The 14,858-nt window shown below is 37.8% G+C and overlaps 1 protein-coding gene across 1 annotated transcript; it reads right to left on the bottom strand.

The window, feature by feature from the left end:
* Positions 1 to 969: 969 nt before the first annotated feature.
* On the bottom strand, positions 970 to 10,043 carry LOC127419206 (probable polypeptide N-acetylgalactosaminyltransferase 8). Its single transcript, XM_051660419.1, has 11 exons — positions 9,864 to 10,043; positions 8,069 to 8,271; positions 7,646 to 7,812; positions 6,230 to 6,413; positions 5,634 to 5,831; positions 5,435 to 5,549; positions 3,911 to 4,096; positions 3,074 to 3,211; positions 2,683 to 2,778; positions 1,738 to 1,908; positions 970 to 1,243 (listed from the first exon to the last, which is right to left on the bottom strand). The coding sequence occupies exons 1-11, from the start codon at positions 10,041 to 10,043 to the stop codon at positions 1,109 to 1,111; spliced, it is 1,773 nt and encodes a 590-aa protein (XP_051516379.1). The 3' UTR covers positions 970 to 1,108.
* Positions 10,044 to 14,858: the final 4,815 nt, after the last annotated feature.

The following is a 14,858-nucleotide window of genomic DNA, read 5'->3' as shown; positions in this document are numbered from 1 at the left end:
TTGCTTTTATCATCTTTATAAAAAGCTCCTACTCTTACACAAGTCCTACTCTTTGCTAAGAATGTTTTGACACTGAAGTCAAAGCTTAAGACTATTCTTAAGAGCATTTCCAACAAGTTTTATGCATATGGCCCATGACATCATAAAAACCACAAACTCTCTACACTTATTTGTCGTGTCCACACTGTATTTGTGGAGTTTGCGTTGTGAATCATATTTTTAAAAAGTGTACTTATGAACAAAATCTGAGAGACGGTCTTCAGAGTTACCTATTTTTAAAGACAGTAACATGGGTAACTACTCCCCAGATGGTTTGTGCGATAGTAAATAAAACGACAATTTCAAACCACACCAATGATTGGTTTTAACCAATCATCATTGCTGTTCAACTAGCTGAATTTTCTTAGTTCAAGAATTTCAGAGATGTAAATGAACAGGAGAAATATCAGCAAACAAACATCCTGGCAGAACAAAACATCACTGCATTTTGTCCTCATTTTAGGTGAACTAAAAGTAGCCTTTTCACTCAGTAAGTATAAATTAGCCTTAATTCAAGCAGTGATTACGCTAGGCAGAAGGTTTGCCCCCCAAACAGCATTTATGGCCATCAGTCTGATGCTGATGTATGTGAATCCGGCATGTTAAACAGCTATGACCACATTTAAATACTCACGGTTTAACTGGATTGCAGTTGGTTTGGGAATAAGATACCATGCGCTGAAGTGTTCAACTGTTTAGAGAGCTCATCCAATTAAATTTTTTTATGTTTTACTAATACATGACTGCATGGTTCTTGACAGGTAGGCCTAATCTAGTCAAATGATTCTTTTATTAAAAATGTTTGAAAATTTGACAGTCATCTTATAAATAATCATTAATTTCATAGTTGTATATAATTACTTGTATATTGATACATTTTTCCATAAGAACACATAACCGAGCCAGGGTTTGAAATACGCCATAGTGCCTCAAATATAAAGCCACTGCAAAAGTGTGCCTCCTGACGTGTGATTTATTTGTTCTGTCTGTGACTCACACAGGAGCTCTAGTCTGTGTAATCACTGACGCACTGCTTCATATCAGCAGCATTTATACAAATTTATAAATTTCAGAATTCTCGAATGACATACATTATCTTCCAGTGCTGTTTGCTGCACTCCCGAATAGAAAGCTCATAGTATCCAAGCTCTCCACTGCTGATCTCCAGACAGCGTTTGGTCTCTCTGTTCAGTATGGACATTCCCTGAAAATAAAATAATAAACTACAAAAATACTCACCACAGATTCAATACATTTCTTTGTAATTAGCTAAAATCATGATGTAGGCCTACAACAAATCACAAAATTATTTGTGAAAGTATTTTATCCATTATATTTACTCCTGGTTTCTGAGGCTTTGAAAACTGTCTGACAATGAACTATATGGTTGAGAACCACTAGACTAAACTATTTTGCATTGCAGCAGAACTGTTTTGTACATTTAAAATAGCACATTTATATTAATGTATTTTAATTTCATTTCGTCACATATTGATATTTGTTGCTCACCCCACATTTGCTTTCCTTGAAATTTGCCATTCTGCAATAAACCTTTTTGTACTTTTTTAATTGTTTGGCCTATACACCTAATTCTTGATTTTAGAGTTCCTAAAGTGGTGCAGCGAGTCCTTTGCTCTTTCCCGCTCCACATATCCAAGTGCCAACCCCAGAAAGGCAAGATTGTTCAAGTTTGTTCACCTGTTTGAAGTCCCAGTTCATGTGTTTCTTTTGCTTTTTAGCATCTGAACACAGGTACAGCTCTGGGAGTCTGCCAAAGCCTGGATCAACTAAACAGCGTGTCTGTTTGTATATATCATGTGCATCAAGATGACCAGTCATTATCTCACCACCTTCTGTGTAGTAATACTCCTGTTAGAGGTCAACACAGAAATAAACATTCTGCCCACATTCAGTCAATGTATAAGAGATCAGAAAATGGGGAGAAGAGACGGTAATAAGAAAATGAGAAAAGACAAGACAACAATGGTAGAAGATGACAAAAGATGAGACAATGAGAGAAGCCGACATGGAGAGGGGAAGAGAAAAAAACTGGAAGAGTAAATGAGAGAAGAAATAAGAGAAGAACAAATGAGACAATAATGAGAGAACACAAAGAGAAAAGACAGTGACATGACAGAGTTAGAGAAAAAAAAAAAATGGAGAGAGAAAGATGAGACAAATGAGAAAAATTACGAGAAAAGGCAAGACAATAATGAGAGAAGACAAAATGAGAAATAACAGGAGAACTATGAAGAGACAAATTAGATGACAAGAGACTAATGAGAAAACAAGAAAGATTGGAAATGGAAGAGGAAAAGAGCAGAAGAAAATAAGCAGAAAGAGGAGTAAATGAGAAAAGATGAGACAAGATGAAAGGAAAATGAGATGAGAAAAGACAAATGAGAAAAAAATGAGAAAAGATGAGACGAAAATAAAAAGATCAGACAGAAGATGAGATGAGAAAAGACAAATAAGACAAAGAGAAGGGAAGACAGAAGAGCAGAAGAAAGTGAGATGAAAATAAGAGACAATGACAGAAGAAGAAGAGAAAGATAAAAGAAAATGAGAAGAGTCAAGACAAAAATTAGAGAAGAGAAAATGAGACAATAAGAGAAGACAAGATATCTTCAAGATGAGAAGTACCTGTGAGGACTGGTAATGACATGGAAATAAAAGGGGATTGTTCCCATCCAGTGGCCCCTCATCCAAACATAAACTTGTTTCCAGAACATTAATCAGCTGTTTGTGAGAGATTAGAAGGACATAACAACAGGAAATCATTCATGTATCCTCTTATATACTTGATCTATTAGACTCAACCAGATCAGTTCAGATTTCTAAAGAGTAGCTCTACATCAGATGTTAGTTTGATACAGCTGACGTGCAGTCCACATGGACTCTGTGGAAAGCTATGTTCAAACTCTCTCCTGTGTAACACACCACAAGCAAACCAACAACACAACCCAGATTGCTCTCAGCTCTAGTCACAGATCAGGTTTACATATTTAAAGATACTTCACCACTAGTCACTCACTGCTCCATAAGCAAGCAGATCATCCATTGGATCTAATTGAGGATAGACATTTTCCAGATACCATTTGAATGGTTTACAGTTCAGTCTCTCTCTCAGCCTCTTTCTCTCGGATACATCTCCGATGTCTATCCCATGGTCCTGTGGGAAAGGGTGAGAGAGTACATACACAGAATGTTTGCTTAATAAAGCTAATAAAGAGTTCAAGCTACAGCTCGTCCACACCAGTAAGTTAACATTCATAGAATAAATAAAGTTATCTAAAAACATCAGGTGCAAGGTAAAAACATATGTACTGTGTTCATGTATATGGGGGTTTCTTCAACTTTGGGCACTTTTAGCACCGGGGCTTTCTAGAAAGTTTAGTTAAAATATTTTTCACACACCGTTTTTTATTATTTGTCTTCAACCAGTCTCCAACAGTGTCTGTACATGCATTACATTAGATTTATGTCATTTTTGTCATTAACATTTTCCAGCACAGTGTCATTTCCATTTTCTGGAATTTCATAGTCAACATTTCATGTGTCCTAAATACATTAATTTTGCCAAATTATGCATACAGTTTGATTGGAAATTACGGCAAATAAAAAACAAAAAACTGTGGGACAGTCGTAAAAACATACATAATCATTTTATTACAATAAATATTTAAATGGTGTGTATTTCACTCTTTGTTTGGATTACTTTGGATTTTTATAATTTAATATTGAAAGTTGTGGTCTTGGACAAGACAAAAACAGTTAAATCTATCTTTTAGAGGATTCGGCCAACTGGACACATTCTAGATTTCAGATTAAATGAGTGTGTGATTAGCGAGTACAATTCCATAAGATCTACCTCTAAGGGAAGATTCCAGGCGATCTTGACATTTCTCTTGTATTCATCCATCCAAACTTCTGCCACTCTGAGTGCATTTCTCTTCATGGTAACACTGAGGTCTGGCATGTAGGGTTTGTGGGATCTCTCAATGTGGGCAACTTTAGAGCAGGGAACAATCTCTATACTCCCTCCACAGAGCCACACCTGAGCAAAACCAGCAAAGAAAGTGTCAACACCACTAAAAGGTTATGACATCCATTTATAGTCAACATGAAATGCCATTCACAACCCATTTCACTTCCCTAATGTGGGACTTAATCCATTGATTGATTGGACTGTAACAAGTGAGAGTTCCATTCCATAATGTATCCAGTCCTGAATATGGTCTGTGGAGGTCTCTCCTCCTGAAACACTGCTGGAACCCACTTTTGAGGGGGCTTTTTGACCAGGATATGGAGGCTGAAGTTCACGTCCACCGTCCAGAGTATTTCAGTGTATACAGTTGTAACGCTTCTTTTACAAATCTATTGCATTATTTCTCCAACCTTGATAACATCAACTGACACATACATCAGTAATACATAGTTGTGTTACTAGGATAACAACCCGTTGGGTAAACAACTAAAGTCAATATGATAAGAAATAAAATTCAAATAAAACTGTAATGTTTGAAACACTACCAACACGATACAAAAATAGTGCATATGAATACATGTCCGTCACTTTATTTTTAAAAGGAGCTGGGAGCAGTATGCGGTAGCAATGTGGCACAGTGGACAAATTCCAATCAAAAGTAAGCATTCCTATGCCCTACTCAATCCAAATGGTAGAGCCCTTGAAGTGGGTACTGTGTGTAGGGTGAACCAAATGGACACATGTGACCATAGTAATACCGTGTTTTAAATACCAGGTAACATCTTAATTTTTTTTAAAAATGACCTCAGTTTTTAAAATCAATTGCGCAGACATGGCATACAGGATCACGTGATAAGAGGAATCACTTATTTGAAGTGACCATCAAATGTACCATTAACTGACAGCCTTGTAGAACAAATCTCCACTTTCACATTCTTTTGTTTGTGGCGACTGACATTCTTCGTGCATATCGCCACCTACTGGACAGGGAGGAGAATTTATAGTAAAAAAAAAGGACTTAAATTTTGATCTGTTTCTCACCCACACCTATCATATTACTTCTGAAGACATGGATTAAACCACTGGAATCTTATGAATACTTTTATGCTGCTTTTGTGCATTTTGGAGCTTCAAAGTTCTGTCCACAATTCACTTTCATTGTATGGACCTACAGAGCTTAAATATTTTTCTAACAATCTTCATGTGTTCTGCAGAAGAAAGAAAGTCATACACATCTGGGATGGTACGAGGGTGAGTAAATGATGAGAATTTTAATTTTTGGGTGAACTATCCCTTTAACTTGTACCGAATTGGGAATATTACTTTAAAGGAGGTAAAAAGGGTAAATTGTGATTTAATGCTGATTTTCAAATAAGCTCAGATAATTAATGTAGGTATGTAGTTTACCCGGATGCCTAATTCAACATTCTCTCCTCCGTACACCTGCATTCCTCCATCCAAAGCTCCAATCTCTCCGAAGAACAGACGATCAACCACGAGAATGCCCATTACTGAGGGACTCCTGTAGATCACCAGTGATTACAGATTACTCGACAGAACAGAATACAGTAGAAATTAATATTGAAACACATCAACACATGCTCACTTGGCTGGCTGTGTAGAGTCATTTTGGTTATACCACTGCTGAGGAAAGCTCTCGTACATGCACCAGAGAGCCCAGTCAAAGCCATGAGTGGCCGCAATATATGGAGTCACTTGTAAGTCATAGAAATTCACTCTGTCAAACACCGGGCTCAGGACCAATCTGCGATCGGCCTGGATCCGTGCAAGCAGAGGCTCCGCCCTACATGTGAAGAGAGGGGAAAAATCACCTATACTGTACATTTCTCACAAATGCTTTCTTTGGGTTTGTCTAATAGTCCACACCTATTTTACAATGCTGATGCGTTTAAAAAAAATTTTTTAAAACAGATCTAGATTAAGCACAGCATTTTGTCAAGCAAATTCAAATCCAAAGACAAAAAAAGCAGTAAGTACACCAACACTATAACTGAGACATTATGAGGTGATGAGATAGACCACTCATAATAAAATGAAATCACAATGCTTTGCTCAAGGAACAGGGTTTGGAAACACTAGAATCATTACTAGATTTTGGTAAAATGGGTAGTTACTGTGTTTTGCCTTGAATCAGTACATCAGTATTGGTTTTTAGATATAGGTAATGGAGTCGTTTCATACCATTCGACATGGACCTCAATGTGGGCATCCAAGATGGCAACCACATCTCCAGTGGCAGCCTTCCACCCCGAGAGTCTTGCCTGGGTCAGGCCTTTATGCTCTGAATGGGTGATCATCTTCACCAGGCCTGGATGCTTCTCATTAATGGAGTGGACATAAGCATGCAGTTGTTCCTTCAGATCCTCTGCAGAAGATACACATCCAAACTGAACATCTGACCATATTTAATATAGATTATATAAATCAAACTATATATTCTGTGGCAAATTCACCAAACCCTGGTTGGATCCATGATCCAGACGTTTTCTGAGCTCTGCAAAACACATTCATTTTATAGCTCTATACTCTGTCAACAACTGATTAATTTTGTTGTCTTTTTATTTCTTGAGAAATTTTAGGAATTTGAAGGAATTTAAGGAATCTTTGAGACAAAGTTGATACTTAAAAGGAATAAAATAATGTTATGAGGGAAGTTTTTCACATGAGAATTTGCTTTGTTTAGCACTTAAAACGCTCACATGAACATGTGTTTCACTGTAAACGAGCTTCTCTCATGAACTTGAAATGGATGTCAATATTTTCACAAAAAAAATTACTGAAATTTCAGGTTGTTTCTTGTATGAATCATATGCCTTCCGATGACTAGGAATGAGATGCACAGGCTGCATGAACTACTTGAATGATACTTGGAGTCCTTCTTAAACTTTAAATCGAGGAACTTGCCACGGTGTTGAAAAGATGGAGAGATATTCTTTAAAACATTTTTTGTGTTCCACATGAAGGTGATCATATTTACCTTTGCATGGCAAAATGTTGAGTGGGTGTGAAACCAGCAAAAAACTAATTGCCAAGCAGCCTCTCTTTAATGCTGCACTTTATCTTCTAGGGCAGTGAAGTTAAAAAGAAACTTGCTAAAATGATATCCTTGTCCATTGTGAATATTCAGTGTGGCTGTGTACAAAGGTCCACCCATAAAGAGGTCACCGCCAAAACAAGCAACTTTCTATTGGTCAACACAACAATTTTCAAAAATTTCCAAACTTGAGCTCCACACAAAATCCGCAAGGGGAAATTCTTCAGCAATTGAAGTCCATCGTGCAAAATTCTCGATCACGCAGATTTCCACTGAGATGACTGTATTTCACCTGCAGAATTTCACAGTGCAAAGGTAAATGTGACTGCACCATAAGAAAAATTCATACAGGTTTGGAACAAGAGGGAGAGTAAATCAAGATCGATTTTTCATTTTTGGTTGAAACTACTCCATTTAAATGAAACATGACTTCCATGAAATCTTCAGAAATATGAAAGAGGAACCACTGAGAACATTTCACATCATACAGCAATCATACACAGGTATAGCACTCATGCACAGTAGGTGCTCGGCGGGTCTGTTGGGTCTTGAGAACAACAAACCATTGGTGCTGTGGTCGTCCACCAGAATGATCTCTTTGAGCAGGTGGGCTGAGGTTCTGTTCATTATGCTGCAGATGGCTCTTTGAATGACACTTAGAGCTTCATCCAGATAAATCAGAACCACACTGATGCTGGGGAGATTGGGGGGGTATTCACGGCCAATGCATCTAGAAAGCAATGACACTACAGTATTATTTCAGGTGAATGCAGCAAATGATTTCAATGTAACATTCACAATGAAATGCTGTTATATAATAATCATATAAATCACACTTGTGAACCTTATGGCATGAGGATTTAGTGAATTTGTTCCTATAGACCAGCATTCATGTAGTAGGTCATTCCATGCATGCTCCAGCAAAAGAAAGAGTGTGGTATACCATTTCAAACATGGTCATTGACACAGACAGCACAAAAACACACCTGTAATGACGGGTCTCTGGCAGCTTCCGGTCGAGAGGGATTTGGTCGCTGAGGAAGGTGTTATAGCCGTATTTCTGAAAGAGATCTTCAGCCTTTCTCAAGTCTTCCTCAGAAAGCTCAACAGTCCACTTCTTGAATAACTGTGAGTTTGGGAACATCCTCTGTGCTGGTGTCTTGTCCTTCCTCACTTCAGCGAAGACCAGCTGCTGATCAAACTGCTGAACCGAATGAGCTGCGAAAAACAAGGGTGCTTCTCAACTCTAATTTACTGGTTTCCTTGCTCGATTCCCATTGTCTGGCGCAAACTAGCAGACTTTTGTTTTGCATATTTAATTGCAAGTGAAATAAACAAGTAAATTTGGTTTGATGGTATCGTTTCCCCCACATTAAACCGTTACCGAAGCACAACACATTGCAGACTGCATCTATGGCAATATGTGCAGGGTAACAGTCAAGGTTTGGTTGTATTCACCCTTGAACAGTGAAATATGTCAACAAATGACTCATTTTATAGTCTATTTTTATTTCGCATGAGAAATTTCAGGAATTTTTGAGACCAAGTTCATACTTAAAGAAAAATAATAATGCTACAAGAAAAGCTTCTTTCATGCAAGAATTTGCATTGTTGTTCAGAACTAATAACGTTCTCACATGAACATGTGTGCCACTGTGAAGGAGCTTCTATTATGCACTCATGAATGTGCAATGGACGTCAAGATTTTCATAAAATAAATTAACAGATGTGAAGTGAGTGCAAGCCTGCATAACTTTTTGCCAAGCAGTTTGCCCCTCTCAAGAACAATGTGCATTTACTTTTAAATTGTAACATATACTTAGTAGAATAAAGTTTATGTACAGGATGATGATGATGATGATGCATCATCCAATATATTATCAGGGTAAATAAAATTAAAACATTTTAGTTGCTAATTTAGTCTACTGGGATAAGATGACCCCCAAACTGGGCCAAGGAAGCCCCCAGGGTAAACTTGTCCTAGGTGTCAAATAATTTTTAAATAAAGTTAAAAATAAATGATATTATTCTTGATGCTTTTTTTTTAATGTGCCATTAAATGTATGCATTTTGACCACTTAGAATAATCAACTAACTGAATAATGACAGACAAATCAAATTACAGAATCCAAGTTAAAGAAATTCACCTGATGGGTCAAAGTTATTCTGATTTTTTTTTTTTTTTTGACACCTACGAGTACACATACAATCGGGCAGATTTGTCTTTGTGAAGGACGCATGAATCAAGCCACGTACAAGGTTATCGAGGAAGAAAACTTGCTTCCTTCTGCTCTGACAATGTTCCCCAACTCTGAGGACTGTTTTTTTCCAGCAGGACAATGCTCCATGCCGCACAATCAGATCAATCAAGGTGTTGATGGAGGACCACCAGATCAAGACCCTGTCATGACCAGCCCAATCTCCAGACCTGAACCCCACTGAAAACCTCTGGAATGTGATCAAGAGGAAGATGGATGGCCACAAGCCATCAAACAAAGCCAAGCTGCTTGAATTTTTGCACCAGAAGTGGTATAAAGTCACCCAACAGCAATACAGATGCTGCCCATATTTTTGATTTAAGGGATGTCATAACAGTAAATCTCTGAATTCAGATTATGCATGTAATATAAAAGCAAATATGAATAAAAAAAAAACAAATACAAAAAAATACAAAAATATCAAAATCAAATTTGAAAAGCAACATATTATGAAGCAACTCTTAAATGAAACATTTGTTTGTGAAATGTTTACTGAAGACAGTTACTCACATATCTGGTGAACATGAAACTCCAACTCCTCCAGTTTGTTAAGAATAAGTGCGTTGTGTAGTGAGAAGTTCTGCTGGGTTCGGTACAACAGCTTCTCATGGATTTGGATCTTCTGCTTGACAGAGCTCACATAGAGAAGTACGAGAGTTACCGCCAGTACCGGACACACATACTTCACATAACTTACTCTCATGGTAACTATTGCACGACGGCGTGGAGCGTTTTGCTCTCAAGCAATGGTTTGATGAAGGTGTGTAAGTTCAACGCAGGTGAGTCTGTTAACCGTTTGCACGCCCTGGATTGTATGTGGCTGATTTGGGCGGGGCGGTGCGGGGGCGGGGGTCTCTCTCTCTCTCTCTGGTATAGCTGATGGAGACTGGCTGGTCGGTAATTAGCGTGACTGTGTGATGAATGGGAACCAGATCATGGACCTCTTCTGTGCGGTCTGAGTGACTCGAGAGATGCGGAGTTTAAAGGGAAAACGATGCAGACTGTCTGTAAAGTGAGCGATCACAGCGGACTGGTGAAGTGAGTTTAATGGACTGCTGTAATATGTGAATGTTTCTGTAGTTTTCTCTGTGGTGATGTTGGTCCAGTGATCGCATATCTCTGTTGGAATTGCTGTGATTTGTTTTGTAACTGAATTGGCGTTATTGCTGTATTAATTGCACTTGCACGTTAATGGAACAAACCAGAAATCGGTTTATTATTAATTCTTTTCATATTCTTATTTAATTAATCATTTACAAAACCAAAATTAAAAAAATAAATAACTACTAGTTTTTCATACTTTCGATTTTATGCTCAAGTTAAAAATAGAAATCGGAAAAATAATCCTGGGGACCGGGTCCGTGTACTTTTGCGTCCATTCCTTTTTCTTTTTAATCCCAAAAATGTAAAAATAAAATAAAATAAGCAGATACAAATTCATTTCCTATTGGCCATTTCATTTTCTATTTAAAAAGGAATAAACGAGACAAGTTTTGTTTTCCTTCATTGTTTAAAAAATTAATTTACGGCTTGAATATTTGATATGCACACGTCAACTTGCCCCATCGTCTTTAACCTACAACCTTAATCCCATCAGCTAGTATTAGAGTTGGGAACGCTCTGCAAATTTGTCTAAATTTCTAGTAAATATTGTCCCAAACCACCACAAACTAGTTTACAGTTTGTAAACTGTTTGTAAGTCAGCATATGGCCAAGTGATGTGTCTTGTGATCTCTCACGCGTCGTCCATTAGAGGCAACACTTCGCAACAACACCATGATGTGCCAAGCAGAAATATTGTAATACATATGGCATGCATAGTTTACAGTTAGTGATGGTTTGGGACAATATTTACTGAAAATTTAGACAAATTTGCAGAGCGATCTCAACTCTAATTCTAGCTGATGGGATCAAGGCAGTAGGTTACAGACAACGGGGCAAGTTGACCAATCAGATGAAAGGCGCGTTGCAGTGTCGCTCACGTGCATATCAAATATTCAAGCCGTAAATTAATTTTTTTAACAATGAAAGAAAACCAAAATTAAGCCATTTTCCCCTTTCACTTTATTAATTTTTAAATAGAAAATGAGTTTGTATCTGCATATTCAACTCATCAGTGTTAAAACCAATAAAGAAGAAACCGCATTTTTTGTTTTTCATTTTTGGGTTTAAAAAGTAAAAAAGAATGGACGCAAAAGTACACGGACCGGGGGGAATCCGTGTATCTTCCGTTCATTCCATATCCGTTTTGAGAGAGAGAGAAAAAAAAAATTACAATTATTTGTATTGGTGAATTATTCACTAAAACTGGTTATTACCCCCTTTTTTTATGCATTATGCACTCGGAAAATTACGTTTGAGTAAAATGACCTTAATACTGATTTTGTAAATTAGATCTTCCCATTTTCTGTAACTCATCTGTAGGCTGTTATTTCCCGAAATGTCCACCGACGTTTGCGTAAAGGTTAACGAGGATTGACACTTAATTTTATATTCTACTGTTCCTGTGAGGATCATAGATGCTGGAACTTCGTTTTATATGGGGATGTGGGGCAATGTAATAATTAGCAGAGTTTCTCCCTGATTTGAACCCCGTGTGAATTGGTCATGCCAGTCATTTTTACGGAATACACGTTCATGTGCCAGTAGACCAGTGGTTTCCAAACTTTTTCAGTCAAGCCCCCATTTACTAATCGAAAAAGTGTATTTGTTAAAAATAACAGCTAACACATTTAACACCATTTATGTAATCAAATTGTTACAGTTTACTGTGATAAATGTTAGTAAGGGTGTTGATGATGTGAAAAGTCTTACTGATGCTGGTGAAGAGCAGGTGTTTCTCTTTCCCTTGTCAGATATGTTCAGAATGTCAGTGCTGTATGGTTGAATTGCTCCATAGAAATTCTCATGAAGAATTCAAATGGGTCGCATAAGTTTTGTCGTCTGAGCCACGAAATTGAGAGAAGCCCAGTTTAATGAGCAGGGTCATAGCTAGTGGGGTGAAAAGTGGTAATGATTCTAGGGGCCCAAAGGTCCAGGGGGCCACAACAAATTTGAAACTGTATTTTAATAGGGAAGGGGCCCAGAGCAATATATATATATATTCACAGGGCCCAGAATTCCTTGCTACGGCCCTGTTAATAAGACGGTCATGTGATCCGTTCTGCGCTATCCTGTCACCGGAGCTCACATATGGAGGGAAGCCTGTTTGACACATGTAGGATAGAGCAGAGCGTGCCTCGCGTGTGATTCTCGGTGGACCGCACAACACTCACACGAAACAAGTCTTTAAGCACCCTACGCTCATCACGTTCCAGATGAGAAGCATAGTTAGCATTTCTAAAACAGCAAAAGCTAGATGAATTTGAATATCATATCATTAGATTTTCGGCAGGCTGCCGAAGCAATCAATGCAGGAAAAACTCTGTTCTCACAAGAGCAGATGATTTAACAGTGGATTTAATACTTTAAAATGTACAACAAGAAAACAAACTGGCATGGCAGCCATCTCTCTTTACTGAGAGTCTCTGTCCTCTACAGACTCAACAGTCCAGCTGAAATATATCCATCAATTGCACAATTGACACTCAATTGGATTGGAAGCATGATTCAAAAGTATATGCTTAATAATAATAGTATATTGCTATTTTTAATGGACTTCACCTTCAATCCCACCGTCTCTCTGCACCTCCCCTTATGTGCCCTCGCACCTCACACTTTGGGAACCACTGGCGTAGACTATTTTACCTTCCATAAAACACCCGGTAAAAATAAACCCTGGTTATAATCCAGTGCAAACTGACATGCTGGTGTGAAGCCAGTGAATCTGCACTGTCCAACCTGTGAACCCTTTAACTTACGTTGTTTCTCAATTTATTCAAATGTGAAGTGGATGTTGGCCAAGAGAAGACATCAGAAATGATAAAACGTGCTTCACTTCAGATAACGCTGGCTGTTGCATTTAGACTTTTTTCAATATATCAAAGCTAATGTTCTTGATATTAACGTTTTAAAGTTTCATGTGTTTGCAACATCTGAAATAAGAGCGAATTAAGCACATACTTTTATTACCGGTAATTTACACTTCGTATCTGTTATGTTTTACAGTTTTAATCACGATGTCTCGGAGGAGGAAAACAGTTTCATCTTCTCAGGGCAAAGTCAGAGTAAGAGATTTACAAACCTGTTTGTAAGAAACATAAAATACTTGTTTGCTGATTAATGAAAACTAGAGTCTAAAGTCTGAGACCACATTTAAGATCTAATTTCAATCTCAAAATAAAGTTTTAGGATTTTTATGAAGCACAATGAAAGAGAAATATTGAAGCTTGCAGAATTTAGTATATGATTATATGACGATTAAAGTGCAAGCCATCGTTAAAAGAAGTCAGATACTGTAATTAAACCAAACATAAGAGTGGGAATTTTGTATTTAAACTGATTTTTATGCCAAAACAAAAGATTGAGGAAATTAAGAAGTGATGCTCTGTGTGAATTGAGTTTGAGTGCTGCTTTTCTCTGTCTGTAATACACCGTCAACACTGATACACAACGTGATGTTAGTGATATTGTGTGTGTGTGTGTGTGTGTCAACACTGATATACACAACATAATGTTAGTGATAGTGTGTGTCAACACTGATACACAGAACATGATGTTAGTGATATATTTGTGTGTGTGTGTGTGTGTGTCAACACTGATATACACATGATGTTAGTGATATAGTGTGTGCGTGTGTGTCAACATTGATACAGAACATGATGTTAGTGATATTGTGTGTGTGTGTGTCAACACTGATACAGAAAATGTTAGTGATATTGTGTGTCAACACTGATACACAGCATGATGTTAGTGATATTGTGTGTTTGTGTGTGTGCGTCAACACTGATACAACATGATGCTAGTGATATAGTGTGTGTGTGTGTGTGTGTGTGTGTGTCAACACTGATATACACATGATGTTAGTGATATTGTGTGTGTGTGTTTGCGTGTGTGTCAACACTGATACACAACATGATGTTAGTGGTGTGTGTGTGCGTGCGCGTCAACACTGATATAGACGACATGATGTTAGTGATATTGTGTGTGTGCGTGTGTCAACACTATTCACAACATGGTGTGTGTGTGTGTGTGTGTGTCAACACTATTCACAACATGATGTGTGTATGTGTGTCAACACTGATATACACATGGGGTGTGTGTGTGTGTCAACACTGATATACACAACATAATGTTAGTGATAGTGTGTGTCAACACTGATACACAGAACATGATGTTGGTGATATAGTGTGTGTGTGTGTCAACACTGATATACACAACATGATGTTAGTGATATTGGGTGTGTGTGTCAACACTGATACACAACATGATGTTAGTGATATTGTGTGTGTGTTTGCGTGTGTGTCAACACTGATACACAACATGATGTTAGTGGTGTGTGTGTGTGCGCGCGCGCGCGTGCACGTCAACACTGATATACACAACATGATGTTAGTGATATTGTGTGTGTGTGTGTGTC

Source organism: Myxocyprinus asiaticus, chromosome 28 (assembly GCF_019703515.2).
Source record: "Myxocyprinus asiaticus isolate MX2 ecotype Aquarium Trade chromosome 28, UBuf_Myxa_2, whole genome shotgun sequence".
Taxonomy (NCBI): Eukaryota; Metazoa; Chordata; class Actinopteri; order Cypriniformes; family Catostomidae; genus Myxocyprinus; species Myxocyprinus asiaticus.
Note: the sequence above shows the minus strand (reverse complement) of the source record. Positions and strands in the feature narration are given on the sequence as shown.

What these genes read in the sequence shown, in the direction of transcription:
- LOC127419206 (XM_051660419.1), bottom strand. Translation starts at nt 10,043, where the DNA reads ATGAGAGTAAGTTATGTGAAGTATGTGTGTCCGGTACTGGCGGTAACT. An exon ending in ATTGAGGTCCATGTCGAATG is followed by an intron (nt 5,832 to 6,229) that starts GTATGAAACGAC and finishes CTTCACATGTAG; the next exon opens with GGCGGAGCCTCTGCTTGCAC. An exon ending in GACTCTACACAGCCAGCCAA is followed by an intron (nt 5,550 to 5,633) that starts GTGAGCATGTGT and finishes GGTGATCTACAG; the next exon opens with GAGTCCCTCAGTAATGGGCA.